The following is a 14,815-nucleotide window of genomic DNA, read 5'->3' on the forward strand; positions in this document are numbered from 1 at the left end:
TATTCATAGCTTCCTTCCATAGACTGCCTTCCCTGGTCTCTTCCATTGTCCCATAACCACTTCCTCCAACCAGGAATAGCAAAGGTATTGGTACATCTTGTCAAGGGCCCCTGAGGAGCTGGGGTAGGTTCAGGATTAGGCGTCAATATTTATGCATGCAAAAATATGTCCCATACACCAGTCTAGGCACTGGCTACATGATCTATGAACATGCATAGTACATTTGAAGTAATTATAGTTAATATAACCATTTAAGAGATAAGAAAAATGAACTGAGATAAAATTTAAAGGGTTATCCAAGATCATAGAGCTAGTATCTAATGTAGCTTCTACAATTTGCTTCTGGGTATATTACGTTCCACGTTCACATTCTAAACGATCCCTGCCCCGCAGTGTTGTTCAACACAACCCTATGCAGGGGGTCCCAGATGAAAGTTGTTTGGGAGATGTAAGTTGAACCCACTTAACTGTTTGTGGAGTGAGCAGAGGTTTTCCAGTGATGGGAAATACTCATGAAACACAGATGGTGACTACCAATGGCCTCTCACACCCTTGTACATATAAATTTACTTCAACACTCTAAACCAGGCTGAAATTATGAATATGGTACCCTGTTTTATTAGAATTTTTTGTAAGTAGAGCCATACCTCATAGAATGGGAATTATTTGGGAATGTTTTTTTCTGAGACAGTTTTTAGAAAGAGACCTTTGATTAGCTTTTGTCAGGAGAGTTTAGAATGAATGTTATTGTCCCAGATGTCTTGCTGGACCATACATCAAATAGCATCAAATAACTCTGATTGCTGTTGCTCTCCCAGTCACACACCTAGTAATTGTGATTACCAACAATCTTAACTATCTAAAAGCAGGGAATATGGAAGCAGGAAGTTCAGCTGGGATTTTTTTTGTTGCAAACTGCTCATTTTCAGATGGAAAAACTGAGGTCCTCGAAGGGAAAAGACGGTCCCAAGTTCACATAGCATAACAAATAAATCAGAGTCAGGGCTAACTTGTAAAATGTGACTTATGGTCCAGGTTCCTTTCAACTTTATCCTACCATTTATTGACGAGATGGCTGATGATTCTTTTTGCAATCTCTTTTCTGTCTATGGGGCTGTTTATAGATTATCCCATTTGATAAAGCATTGTTTAAAAGGAGGACTCCAGAAACTGTTCTTGGTTCTTAGCATCACTGAATTGATGCTTTGATTCCCAATTATCCTTGATCAGTCCCCCACCCTCATGTACACACACACAGAGAAGAAATCAAGTGAAATGAGTCTGATTTATTGAACAAATACCAGTGATTGAGGATACATCAAGGAGGTCATAAGTATACTAACAATACACGATAATACATTGAGTCATGGGGTAAAGTGATTATGAAGCAGGATCTTATGGCTGGATGAATATGTGTGCATGAGGCAGTCTTCATGGAGAAGATAACCTTTAGGTTGACATTTTTAAAAAGATAATTTGGGGCGCTAACTATGTGAAGAGCACGCTGTTTGTGTCCTCAGTGTGTGCCTGAAGTGAGCATGGGATAGAAAGCAGGCAGGGGCAGAACAATCATCAGAATGATCTTGAGGCAAAAAATGTGTGATGTATATAGAAATACAGTCAAAGATGTGGTTAAAACATTAATTGAGTCAGGGAAAGAATGGTGTAAAATATTACCCAGTATGAAGATAGACTGGATTCACTTCTAGAGGTCCTGGTGGGCCAGGTTTAGGGGTTTGGATTCGAGTACATATGCCATGAAAGGGATGTGATTGTAGATGATCAAGTATGGTGATACAGCTGTGCAGTGAAAGGGTATATTTTTATGCTGCTGTCAAGTTTGGAGAAACAAAATTTTAATTTCAGAAAAATGAAAGTAGAAAACCTAGGGTCCTGAGGTCAGAAAAACATGACAATTCACTTAAGTCATTGGTTGTGTGGTTAGGTGATCACTTTCATAATCTGGGGAAATTAACATCTACTTATCACTTTTTAATTTTGGCATCCCAAATAAATTAAATGTACTTAATTATTTTAGTAATTAATCTGTGAATACTACCCCCAGCTGATTTTTTTCAGTCCCTCCACAGGACTCTTTTACATAGGCTAAAGGTGTGAACTACTCTTTCCTTCTCTTAAAAATAAAAATATCAACAACAACAAAATCATTTGGCTCAACTTAACTTTTCTTCGTTATCTTCTATTCACAGTCTCCTCTCTTTATGTCTTACATCACATATACCACCATTCTCTCTCTCTAAATACCTCTGCAAATATTTTATTCATTCACTCATCACCATAACCCTGTTTTGAATTTCTCTGCACCTTTTGCATTCATTCACTACTGCTATTTCTTTGCCCAATTTCTACATCTTAACTGGATTTGATTTAATCACTGTAGACTTTTCTCTTACCCAAGTCAGCAGATACCGTCTCTGATGATTATTCATTCTCTGTTGTCTAACCTCTCTCTACTTTGGGCTACCTGCTATCTACCGTTTCACAGTGCATTTTTCTGCCTAATTCCCTTATATTCTACCTTAGATATTTTCTCTCCTTTTCCCCTCTGATTACAGGCATGTACAGGTTAACTTGGCTTTACTTCTATCTCAAAATAATTCTCGTAGAATGTTAATCTGCTTCATTTAATAATGATCTCTCTTATAGCAACACTAAATCTCTATTACCAAATTCCATCTTTACCAGCCCTCTACACTGGATACCACCAGGCACTCTGTAGTTGCATTTGTCTCTGGTCTGCTAAAAATGACAGTCTAAAACTGCACTTAATCTGGGTCTGTCTGTACTCCTCACTTATTAATTCATATTTCTCACTTCCTATCATTTCTTTCAACATTACCCGTTGTTCTCTGATCGACTTAAACACATAATGTGTTAATCAACCAGTTGCTTCTATAACTTTATCCTTTAATTCAACTTGTTAGCAAGAAGACCAAATACTCTTTCTCTCCATGTTTTAGACACAATCATCTCTCCATTTCCACTGACTTCATTTTAGCTCATGTCTTCATTCATTTATTCTTCTTTCAAGTTCTTCATTAAGTGATCTCTCCATTACGGTTTCCATCTCCAGATACTGAGTAACTTAATAAAACTCCCTGCTGCTTATTCATCAATCTGCAAACACTACTGAACAATATTGTGTCCGTGAATGTGTTGGTGATTCATGCAACATACAGATTTTTATGAGACTTTTTGCCTTTGAAAAAATATATTATCATTGAGGGGACATAAAATATTTGCATACAGAAGGTTTAATATAGAGTATAAGGGGTGTGTGTATTCGATTCGAAAAACTTATCTTCTAGAGAGAGGAGCAATCAACTAGAAAAACTTAAAGAATCAGGTGAGATTTAAGATAAGCATTACAGAAAGAAAAAATTCAAGCAAGCACAAAAGGGAAGGCAGAACATTTGAAGCTAGGATGTTGACATGAGGGGGTCAAGCACAAAGCATATTAAAGAGAAAGTGAAGTGGGTTTAGAAAGTGGAGACTTTAGGACAGGTTATGGTTACCAGCGGGGAAGGGTGGGGGAGAAGTATAGATTGGGAGTTTGGGATTGACCTGTACACACTGCTATATTTAAAATAGATAACCAACAAGGACCTATTGTAAATAATAATAATAATAACATATGGAGGACACAATTATTTCAAAGGTAATGACATACTTTTTTTCATATAGAATGGGTTAAATTTTTGTTGTCCTTTAACACAGCTGATTTCATTGAGCAAATGTGGCTTTGTTTTCACTGACTACTCTTGACATATTTGGCTCTTAGGATTAAATTTTTGTTTAAAAAAAGAGTGGAGCCTTTCAGATCAAATGGACTTAAATTTTATATCATTAGCGAGTACTAAGATTTGTAGATTGCTTTATGTATATAAGAATTAATTAATTTATTAATAATTTCTTTCTCTTTTAGAGCACTTTTAATTTATACTGTGTGTGTGTGTGTGTGTGTTTCCACACACACTTTTAGCACTGGCAGGTAAATTATTCCTAATATGTTAATTTTACTGATGAGAAAACCCAGATTAAGTAAAAGGTTAAATGATTTGCCACAACTCACTCAACTAATAAGCAATAGGCCTGGGATTCCAATGCAGACTCCCTGCGCTTTATAAGATCAGTGATCCTTCTAACATACCGCGTTGTTTTGTCCATATAAGACCAAACACAAGCAGGAAGCAGCCATTGCTAACCTGATGCGGCTGCACCAAAATGTTTCATACATACCTGAAGAATCTCTGTTCAAACCGCCATCTGACTGTCCTCCTAACTCTATTCCTAATATATGTCAATTTGGTCTTCTTATCACCTCCAAATTCCCTTCAGAATCATTTCTTTCTCCTTTTCTACCCTACCTCTGTCTTGACCTGGTGATACACCCTCCCTGAATATTCACCCCTACACTCCATAAATTCACACTGAGTACCCACTATGGATAAAATACTGGGATACACAAAGTGAGAGAGACAGACGTGAAAAACTTTACTTAGTTGGTTCTCAGTTTATGTTTGCTGAGTGGACTTTGCCCTCAAGGTGCTTATAATCCCGTAGGGGTGGGGGGCATCTATGACATACATCTGCAGCTCTTGTAAACTCTAAAAGGGGCTAAGAGACAAATATTACCAAACTGTTAAGTTTAACTCAACGCTCAACCAGCCTTCCTCTTGTTTTCTCTATTTGCACAGTTCTAGGCACAGCGTAAATGCTTATTTTTCTTGTTTTCTGTTGACGGCCCAGAAGGGATGGGTGTGAAACAGCCACAGAAAACAAGAAAAATAGGAGTCTTTCGTATTTACAAATGGAGGGGGATTTAAGTGAATGGAAACAATAAAAATAGAATTTTGTCATCTGGAGAATAAGTCATAATGTAAAGTTGGCAGGTCACAGAAAGAATTGAAAGTTTGCCAGGAGTCCCTTAAACAAAGATCTTGGCTTCCTAGATCCTTTGCTATGATCAGAATGTTCTGGACTCATGATTCTTACGAATCAGTGGGAGAAGTTGCCTCCCCTCCATCTTCCAACTCACTGTAAATTGGTGCATAGATGTTTACTTCTTCATAAAGACGATCTTCTGGAATCTGATGAGGGAAAAAATCATTGTCAATCACCAAGAATTTCCTGCCACGAGAAGACTTTCTTAAGAGGCATATCTCATCTCCTTTTGCCTTTCTGAATCTCACCATCTGCCATTACACTGTAGTTAATACCTCCATCTCTAACAAACCAAGCCAGATTGCCTGGCCAAGCGGGCTCAGAAGAAATCGTCAGTCATTGAGAAGTTGCTGAGATGATTCTGTGTCTGAACTTTGGTATATCTCTTGTCTTATACCTCTGTCACTGGAGGAAAGTGATCAGAAAAGGCAGCCAGACTTGAATGCTTCAGGCAAGTGGACAGATGGAGAGAGCATGTTTTATCTGGAAGATCTGAGTAAATGTATGTGCATCAGGTATTGGTAATTCTTTTTCATACATCAAAGGTGTGAAATGCGTAAGACAAGTGGAAATGCAGTCGGTAGTCACGGGTTAGGGAGGAGACAAGCTTGAGGTTTCAGAGCAAGTGGGAAGGTGAAAGCCAAGAAAAAAGAGAGCAGGAACAAATAGAGCAGAACTATTCTGGGAAAGCAAATGAGCCCAGATACCTGAGTGTCTCCACCACTTGCTACCTGTATATTCATCTCTCATGCTCATCAACTTCAAAGCATCTACATTTTCCAAAATGATGAAGATCCGATTTTCCTAAACTTCTCAGTCACAGGAATATACCGTGAGATTTGTGAGTGGAAAGCTTGATTCAAAACTTGAGATTTGGAAATCAAAGTGCTGAAACTTGGAGAAATGGAATGCTGAAACTGGAAGAAATGTTGCAGGAAACCCAGGCCATACTTTTAAGCAACAAAGCTCGAATTCTTTATCTTATCGTTTAGCATTTAATCTCAGGCCTCCGCCTACCTTATTTCCTTCAATTACTTCTCCAATCCCATAGACGGTGAGTGACACAGCACTGCAAAACCCCAGAATGGTGAGAAACAGGATCATTGCCACAATTTCCTGTTGAATAACAACCAACAACAACCAGAAAGACAAGTAGAGTGACAAGGTAGGTGTCCCAGAAGTACATTCCCTTACAGCAACCCTTGTTTTCATGACCGCCCACCCTCAAGACCAGTTCCTATAAGATGACACGTGGGAAAACCAGGAGATGGTTACTCAAAGCAGATGACTCCACCCTTGCAGAATTCAGCTGGGGGGGCAGGGGAAGGAGGCCGGCACATCTCTGGGTATGAGCCTCCAGAACACTGCATTATGTGATTGAGGTTTCAAGAAAGGATTGTGTTCATGGAAAGGAAGAGAAGGCGTCTTACTGAGATTAAGACCCAGAATCTTAGTCTTCCCACAAAAAATACATACAGCGGAAACAGAAGCCACAAAGCAGATGTCTTTCTCATAAATATCCCGGCAACGGTAGATATAAGCTGAGCTCTTCTTTAGGTTAATGATCAGGATGATGATTCCTATTCCTCCAGCTATGCTGCTGACAGTGTTCGCTCCCAGTCTTCCTCGTATCTGATGACAAAGAACAACATTTAGACTTGGTCCTGCACCTGCCACAGTATTCGATAAACCTGTCTGCATTTCAGGGCTGGATATATCCAATAAACTCTGCATTTACTTAAAATATAGGTGAAAAAGGGAAATCTTGAAAATGTACTTGTGTAATAAGGACCTATAACTTTCTTGCTAGGACTGCATTCAGGAAAAGCCAGTGGATACTCATAGCCTCTCCTCAAATAGACTCCTTCATTGGAAACGAGTCATTTATTTGATCATAGGACTAGAGTATGAGGACAGAGAAGGTGTGAGGTTATTTTTTCAACAAGTGTCAGAGTAGTTACATTTATTGTTTTTAAATGATACAATTGGTATTTTAATGCTTTTATTTTTAGTGATTACATTAAATACAAAGTAGATTGGAAAAATATCACATATCCACATTTGCTCATAAGAGATGATGACGTACCTTTTTCAAGACTCTCAACATTAGATTTTTCTTACCTTCTCAAGGATGGACAAAGACAGAATGCAAACTCACCAGATATGGTACATGTTTCCTTTCAGACATAACTGACACAAATCCAGAAATAGCAAACTGTTCAAAAGGGAGGAGGAAAAAAAAAGAGCATAGTGAGTCTCTGTTCTTCTCTGTGTCCCTTTCACCCCCGTCCTCCAAATAGAAGGTAAAGTTGTGGGTATTCTATAAAGCTCTCCTTTACTTTTAAATTTTATTATTTTATTTTTTATTTCCTATAGAGAGCTTCTCAAAATTAAATGTACATATGAATTATATGAGAGTCTTGTTAAAATGCAAATTCTTACTCAGTAAGTCCTAGATGAGGCCTGAGATTCTTTATCTCTAGCAGGATCCCAGGTGATGCCAACCCTGACAGTCCATGAGTTACTATTAAATATTGTAAGTTCCAGCAGCCCTGGTACGTGATTATAACACTACTCTAATTTTTTGGTAATCATTTGCTTTCATGAGCAACTTGTGTGTTATAGTTGGTCAACTCCTTTGGGCCAGAAACATGTGTCTGTCTCCAGAGTCTGCCATGTATCGTACAGACATATAGTCATTATGAAAATGCATATGGTGAAAGATCTAGTGAAGATATCAACCAATAGCACAAATTAAAACAAAATTCCAAAGATTCAGATTGTATGATGAGTTGAGAGACATCTAATAAGCTGTTTGAAATGAAAAGACAGTAAGGAAGTTTCAAATAAAATATGGCAAAGGTTCAAGGAGAGTCTTGAACGAGTGACCAGAGACCTAAGTATTTAGCAGAGTGCCAAGCCAATGTGATTAGGGTTAAAATAATATATCCTTGTGAATGAAGTGTTGATCCAAAAAACAGCATGGATTAATTGAAAATAATTATGCAAGTGCAAGAAGCCAGACAGTAGACAGAACATGGTGTATAATTCCATTTATATAAAACTCTAGGAAATGCAAACTAATCTATAGTGACAAAAAACAAGTGATTGCCTAAGGATGGGAAGATAGGGGTCGAGGAAGGGAAGGGTTACCAAGGGAAACAAGGAAACTTTTGGCAGTTATGAGTATGTTCATTATATGGATGTGGTAAGGTTTTCACGTGTGTATACATGTATCAAAATTTATCAAATTGTACACCTTAAAATGTGCCATTTATGGCATTTCTGTTATACTTCAATAAAGCTGTATATTTTTGTGAGCTCATTCAGCCATCTAGTTTCTAAATAGTACAATGACTAAAAAGGATGCACTGAGAAAGCACCTAAAAGAGTTTCTAAGGGGCTTCCCTGGTGGCGCAGCGGTTGAGAGTCTGCCTGCCAATGCAGGGGACAGGGGTTCATGCCCCAGTCCAGGAAGATCCCACATGCCGCGGAGCGGCTGGGCCCGTGAGCCATGGCCTCTGAGCCTGCGCGTCCGGAGCTTGTGCTCCACAACGGGAGAAGCCACAACAGTGAGAGGCCCACGTACCGCAAAAAAAAAAAAAAGAGTTTCTAGGGCACAGTAGAAGTTCCTCAGATGTCAGTCTTCTTCTCCTCACCTCAGCAATCTCTTCCCCCTCCCTTCACTAAGATAACTTTATTGATGGATAGTGTTAGGGAGATTTTTCTGAAGTTGAGTTCTGAAAGTTTAGTTTCAGTTTAGTTTAGTTTTTATTAGCTAAATGCCTCTTGGGTAATATGTTTAACTTTTATTAATCCCAGGTTTCTCATCTGATAAACGTGTGTTAGCATATTCAACCCAAAGTGCTTCGTAAACTGCAAATATGTATGTATATTTACATATCTACATATTAGAATATATTCATATATTCTAAATACTAGAATAAACAATTGGTCAGATCTGATCTAAATAAAAGAAAAGCCATGTACAGTGTTATTTCAGAGACAATTGTAGACATATACTCACAAATACTGTTCCCCAGAATGGGTAGCCTGCTTTAAATGATGAAAAAAATTCTTCTTTAAATTCTGAATTATTGAACACGGAGCAGACGATTATTCCAAAATAAAAGCATATCAAACTAATCAGAATTTGTGTTACCTGTAGAAAAATGCATAAGTTTTGTGAAATAAGAAGACGTTTTCCTAAGATTACATCAATTTCCTTATAATCAAGGCAAAATGTAAGAAATTGCTTTGGTGTCTTAGGCAGTCCTGAGAAAGTACCCAAATGCAATATTTCCCACTATCATCTGGCCACTCGAAGGATTTACGTAGGCATGACTTAAGGCAGGAATAGCCAGCGCATTTCTCCTGTGTCTTTATTTACATTCTCATGGTAGACATCAATAATGGCTCTTTCCATCTAAGAGAAGATAAAGATTCTAAATCCTTCACAGGATGATATTAATCACCTGGCAACTGACCAGAGCTGACAGATCCTATTTGCTATTCTTATCCGGGTCTTCATGAGGAAATGCTTCTTTTTACCCAACAGGGTGCGGTAAGTGTCAAGTTTTCGTCTACCAGGTACTTCACTCCTCTTGAGTCTGAGTGGGGAAACTATGTGGATGCCAACAAATACACTTCCTTAGAGCCAGTCTTTACTCTGGTTGTGATTAGAGGAGGCTCACTCACCCCCAGGAATTCCAGCTCCTTCTTCAAAAGAGTCAGCCACGTTTGGCGTGGTGGGGATAGGGCAGCTTTCTCCAGTAAGTTCTTATCATGGAGAGATACTACTGAAAGTTCAATTTCAGGCACACTATGAAGTTTAAACAGAAATGCAGCCATGAGAAAATTCTCTAACTCCCTGTGCAAAGCTCTCAACTGACAGGGGCATTGTGCTTGTTTATGTTTCAAAACAATCCTGCAATGAAAATCTTCACTGTAAAGTACAAGAAATTCTGAGGCTCAGAGGGTCCAAGTTAGTGGCCAAGATTACTGTCTCATCAATGATTAGATGGAACAAAAGGGAAAAAAAACAAAAACAAAAAAGCCCCAGGCCAAGTCTTATTCTTTTTTTTTTTTTTTTTTTTTTTTTTTTTGCGGTGCGCGGGCCTCTCACTGTTGTGGTCTCTCCCGTTGCGGAGCACAGGCTCCGGACGCGCAGGCTCAGCAGCCATGGCTCACGGGCACAGCTGCTCCGCGGCATGTGGGATCTTCCCGGACCGGGGCACGAACCCACGTCCCCTGCATCGGCAGGCAGACCCTCAACCACTGCGCCACCAGGGAAGCTCCCAAGTCTTATTCTTAATCTAGAATTATTACCAGGTTCTTTCTCATTAATCTGTATTGATGCGTACAACTAAAAACAATCCAACAGACATGTTTACCTATGCATCTCTCAGTCTTTTTAACATAGAAATGTATCTGAAAATATTTTGTCAATGACACACTCAATTTCATGTGCATAAAGGAATGGTTTTGAAGGATTTGTTGATCTCTATTCCTGTTTTCATCCTCAGAGGAAGCTAACTGGAAATACTGTGTCTTCAGAGTCTACTCAATATTTTGCAATGATATTCAATCCAATATTGATTCCCAAAGCTCTGTCTTTAGTTTCTCCTAAAACCTTTAAGAAGAAAGTCTTAACATGTGTTAATTTTTGGTGTTCGAAGGAAAACTAGACTATGCACATCTCCACCAGATTTCACTCTGGGAACAGTTCCCCTCTAAACAGTGGGGCAGGATCCCACAGCTTGAGATTCACAAAGACTAACCAGAAAGAAGCCCGAGGTCATTTCGAAAACCTTCTGTCCCTTAACACACATCAGACACATAGGCAAGAGATCTCTACTGATAGTATGGGTTGGCCAAAAAGTTCATTCGATTTTTTCCCATAACGTCGTACAGAAAATTGGCCAAACCAACACAAACTCCCCTACCCCATACCCAGAATATGCACCTCTTTTGTTAGAAAACTTAAGTTGTTCCCAATTTAAAAGCTAAGTAAAAACCTTCTTCCCCATCAACCAGAGAGAACTAGTGAAAAAGTATAGCAAATAACTTCTTTATACCCTGTATTTTAGTTAAACCTGATGGGTCCATGCCTATGTTCATGATTTGGCATCTCCCCAGCACTGTGACTATCTCTGGTTCACTAAATGACTGGAAATAGAAGAAAATAATAACCTGTACCTACCTGGTGGGCTCTTGTGGGTTTGGGAGAGCAAGATCTGTTCTTCTCCCAATTTCTGTGTCCATTTTTTCATTAACTGAGCTATACGGTTGTGAAGAGCAGTGTTACAATGAGCCTTGGTGGGGTCCCTCTCACAGAGTCTCCGGATGGTCAGTTAAGATGGGTTGACTCATGACACTGATAACTATCTTCATGCTTAAGACATTGGTCAGAAAGATAATTTTCCTGGCTAAGATCAATAGGGCTTTTCTTGTTATAAGGAAGAGCAGAATTGAGTGGGCTACTGAATAGGGATGAGAGTGAAATGGGGAAATTTGAGACTCCTGGAAGATAATTCTGCCTGAAACCAGCAGGATTTACAGAACCTAAAAATGAGTCGGTTTAGTGGGGACTGAGAAGGTGAGAGAGAACCGCAGGACATAAAGAGATTGGCTTCTCTCCTGGTGCTTTCTCTGCTTGTGACCTGGTTCAGCCATTCCTATGCCAGAAGTTCTCCAATTGTCCTTGGAAGACTTGGCTTCACACGTAATCTAAGGCTGAAGCACAGTTTGCAAGTATGAGTGTGTCTTAGTCTCTGAATCTCTGGATTTGTCCTTGACTTCAATATTTATTGTCTTTCTTTTTCTTCCTGTCTTTTGGACAGTGCTTATATATGGCTGTTTGTAGCAGATGGTCTCAGAAACTGGACAGGCAGAGTTCTAAGGCCTGGGAACCATTCCTGATAGTGTGAAAGCTAAGAAGTTTTCACACTGAAGACTCCGTTGTCTACTAAAAGGTTAGGTTGACTCTCTGCTGCCTTGGTTTTTGTGATGGCAAGGATGGGCCTATGGAAACACTGAGGAGCATGAACTTCATAACAAATTCTATGAGTAGATCTAAGCAGCCTTGGCCTGAGCAGTATGCCTAAATTAGGGTCGGAGCTAAACTGACGTGCTTATTTTAATAGCAAATCTAGCTAGACCATAGCAAAATGAAGATACAGGTGAGATTCACAGAGTCGGGACTCTTTTATTTCAGTTTGATTATAGACATAATCTTGAATGGCTCTTCATTAAACTATAAAGATACTACAAAGTTTACCTCTGTGCATCTGTACTGTCTCTCTGGTTTGTGACACAAATTTCTTCTCTTTCTCCAAGAAACGTAAGATGTTTGTGTGAACAGGGGACACTAAAAGATACATTAGCACACCTTTCATAACAAAAATGTATTAACCCACATGCCGTCCTCCCACTGTGTCTTCCAGAATTGGTGGACCTGACCGGTATGTTGTTGGAGTTAATGAAACTCATTCACTTACACATTCCTCCAAAAGGGACTTAATGCTGCATGTCAGGCACTGCTCTTATCTCTGAGCCTGCAGAGATGAACACCATGGTCCCCGCCTTTGTCTGGCTCACCATCTGGCAGAGTAGAACAAAGATAAATAATATATTACCAACATGTCAGAGGCTGCTGGAACACACAGGAGGATGTACAGTTCTACCTCTTAGAGGGTATGTAGAAGTCAAGTAAGAGATTCCCAGAGAAAGTTCACATTTCAGCCAAGACTTCAGATGGTAACCTCAGGAGTTTTCGTTCATTTGCCTCTCCCTCAGTGGAATTAACACCACATCTGCTAAAACAGGGCCTGAAAAAATGCCTGTTTGTGGTGTTTTCTGGGAGTAGTCTATAATAGTTCATTATGTTTGCAGAGAATAATTAGAAATTAAACTTGAGTTGTAGACAGGGGACATTGAGGATGGTCATTGGTGTTTGTACACAATGCTATTTTGTGAGAATTTTCAACAGAAACTTGCAGCATGCAAATCTGTAACTGAGATGTATCTCGTGATCTTCAACTTGTTTCATATCTCAGTTTTCACCAGCATCTTCTTCTTACACCCTTCTGAGATGCTTATCATCTCTGTGCCCTCACTTTTGGTCCTTATAGACATACTCTTTCATCTTTCACAATAGTAAACATTGAAGCCTATGACAAAATGTCTTTTTTTTTTTTTTGGTGGGGGCAATATTATCAAGATGAGTTTTAACCATGCCTCTGACTGAAAGGAAGAGATAATGGCACTAACACTTCCCTCCCCCAGCTTATATTTCCTCTTGTTGACAGCACATCTGTCCATGCTTTTCACCCAGTCATCATCTGGCTTCCTCTTTCACAAGCAAAGTTTCTTCTCTCAGATATACGCTGGGTTTGCTTCCCCAAACTGAAAAGAAATTTGCTTTGAGATCCCATCTGAACAATTGTTTTCTCAAACTGAATGCTCAATTCACTTAAACATGCACGAATTTACATGTTGCAAATTGAAAGTTGCTATGTCTTCGAGGTATTTTCTGATACTCCCAAAGGAATTCCAGTCTCTCTCTCTCTCTCTCTCTCTCTCTCTCTCTCTCTCTCTCATTTCTACATCCCAGAGCCAAGTATGGCTTCAATAAATATGGTTCACAGGTGAGAGAGGCTGAGACTGATACAAGCTCCCAGTGTTCCGTGGGAAACGTGGTTATTAAAATGAAGGAAATGAGAAAATATTGTTTATGAAACAAGATGAGTGTTTCTAAAAGGCCTAGAGCTGAGTTCAAACTTGAAGAGAAAACCTCTGTCTCTTCATTTATATGACTTCGGAAATATTCATGTAGACTATCCAAGGGCTTAAAATCTTTTTGATCTCTTTCTAAAATTGGAGTTGAACTGCTGTCTCAGCCTCTAGGCCACTTAACTGCCAAGGTCCAGCCCATGTTAATTCTTTATTAGCTCACACTCCTTCTATTCTCCAAAATGACACTTTTCAACAAGGAAAATTATAGGTGTGAACTGTGTTTGTCCACTTGTGACGAAGAACATCTGCTCAGAGAGGAAAATGATGAGACCTCTAGCATCATAGACAAGGTGTGGACATCAACTGTTCTATTCTTTATTACAGATCATTGGCATGTTAGCTTTCTTAAACCCATTCTTCCTTTCTACCTATCCTTCTAACATAATTATATCTGAATGTTTGTTCAAATTCATTTTTACTATTTTCAGTATTATTTCACAACTTTTAGTGACTTCCTATTCTTTATTGGCTTATTTTCTAAACATAATTTCATCTTCTAATACCTTACACATGTTGCATAAAGTGCCTATCCATCCTCATTTTGCTAACCCTGGAGAGTGATGTATCACATGTTTCTTTTCCTGGAGTCCCCTGTGTCACCTCATGCTTCAATCTGGACTGGTTGCCAGTAAACATGCCACTCAGGAATGATCCTAGGACTTCCCATTGCCCTGTTTTATACTGGATTTCCTATTTCCTGACCCCACCTTTGAAGCCAAATCCAGCCTCTGTACCCCGACACGGAATTAAATCTCGGAGACAGAGTTTTGGGTGAAGTAGCAAAGAACAGCTTTATTGCTTTGCCAGGCAGAGGAGGCAACAGCAGGCTAAGGCTCTCAAAACTGTGTGTTCCAACCTGGAGGGGGGTAGTGAGGAGTTCCATCGTAATGGTTCAAAGAGGGTGTGATCAGCCTGTGGACATTCTTCTGATTGGTTGGTGGGGAGGTAAGTGGGAGTCAACATCATCAACCTTCTGGTTCCAACCCATCTGGGGTCTCCGAGCTAGTGGGCAGCACACTGTTAACTTCTACCACCTAGTGCGGGTTTCAGTATC

The 14,815-nt window shown here is 39.4% G+C and overlaps 1 protein-coding gene across 1 annotated transcript; it reads right to left on the reverse strand.

The window, feature by feature from the left end:
• Positions 1 to 1,307: 1,307 nt before the first annotated feature.
• MS4A2 (membrane spanning 4-domains A2) lies at positions 1,308 to 11,229 on the reverse strand. The gene is made up of 7 exons (XM_067751733.1): positions 11,168 to 11,229; positions 9,664 to 9,787; positions 8,993 to 9,127; positions 7,124 to 7,180; positions 6,442 to 6,597; positions 5,983 to 6,081; positions 1,308 to 5,111 (listed from the first exon to the last, which is right to left on the reverse strand). Exons 1-7 carry the CDS (start codon positions 11,227 to 11,229, stop codon positions 5,013 to 5,015), a joined length of 732 nt encoding a protein of 243 aa, XP_067607834.1. The 3' UTR covers positions 1,308 to 5,012.
• Positions 11,230 to 14,815: the final 3,586 nt, after the last annotated feature.

This window comes from Pseudorca crassidens, chromosome 9 (genome assembly GCF_039906515.1).
Source record: "Pseudorca crassidens isolate mPseCra1 chromosome 9, mPseCra1.hap1, whole genome shotgun sequence".
In the NCBI taxonomy this organism is placed as follows: Eukaryota; Metazoa; Chordata; class Mammalia; order Artiodactyla; family Delphinidae; genus Pseudorca; species Pseudorca crassidens.

Coding starts and splice junctions, on each gene's coding strand:
- MS4A2 (XM_067751733.1), bottom strand. CDS start 11,229: ATGGACACAGAAATTGGGAGAAGAACAGATCTTGCTCTCCCAAACCCA. Junction 6,082..6,441: donor TTGTGGCTTCTGTTTCCGCT/GTATGTATTTTT, acceptor GTTATTCAACAG/GAAATTGTGGCAATGATCCT. Junction 5,112..5,982: donor AAGTAATTGAAGGAAATAAG/GTAGGCGGAGGC, acceptor TTCCCTCATCAG/ATTCCAGAAGATCGTCTTTA.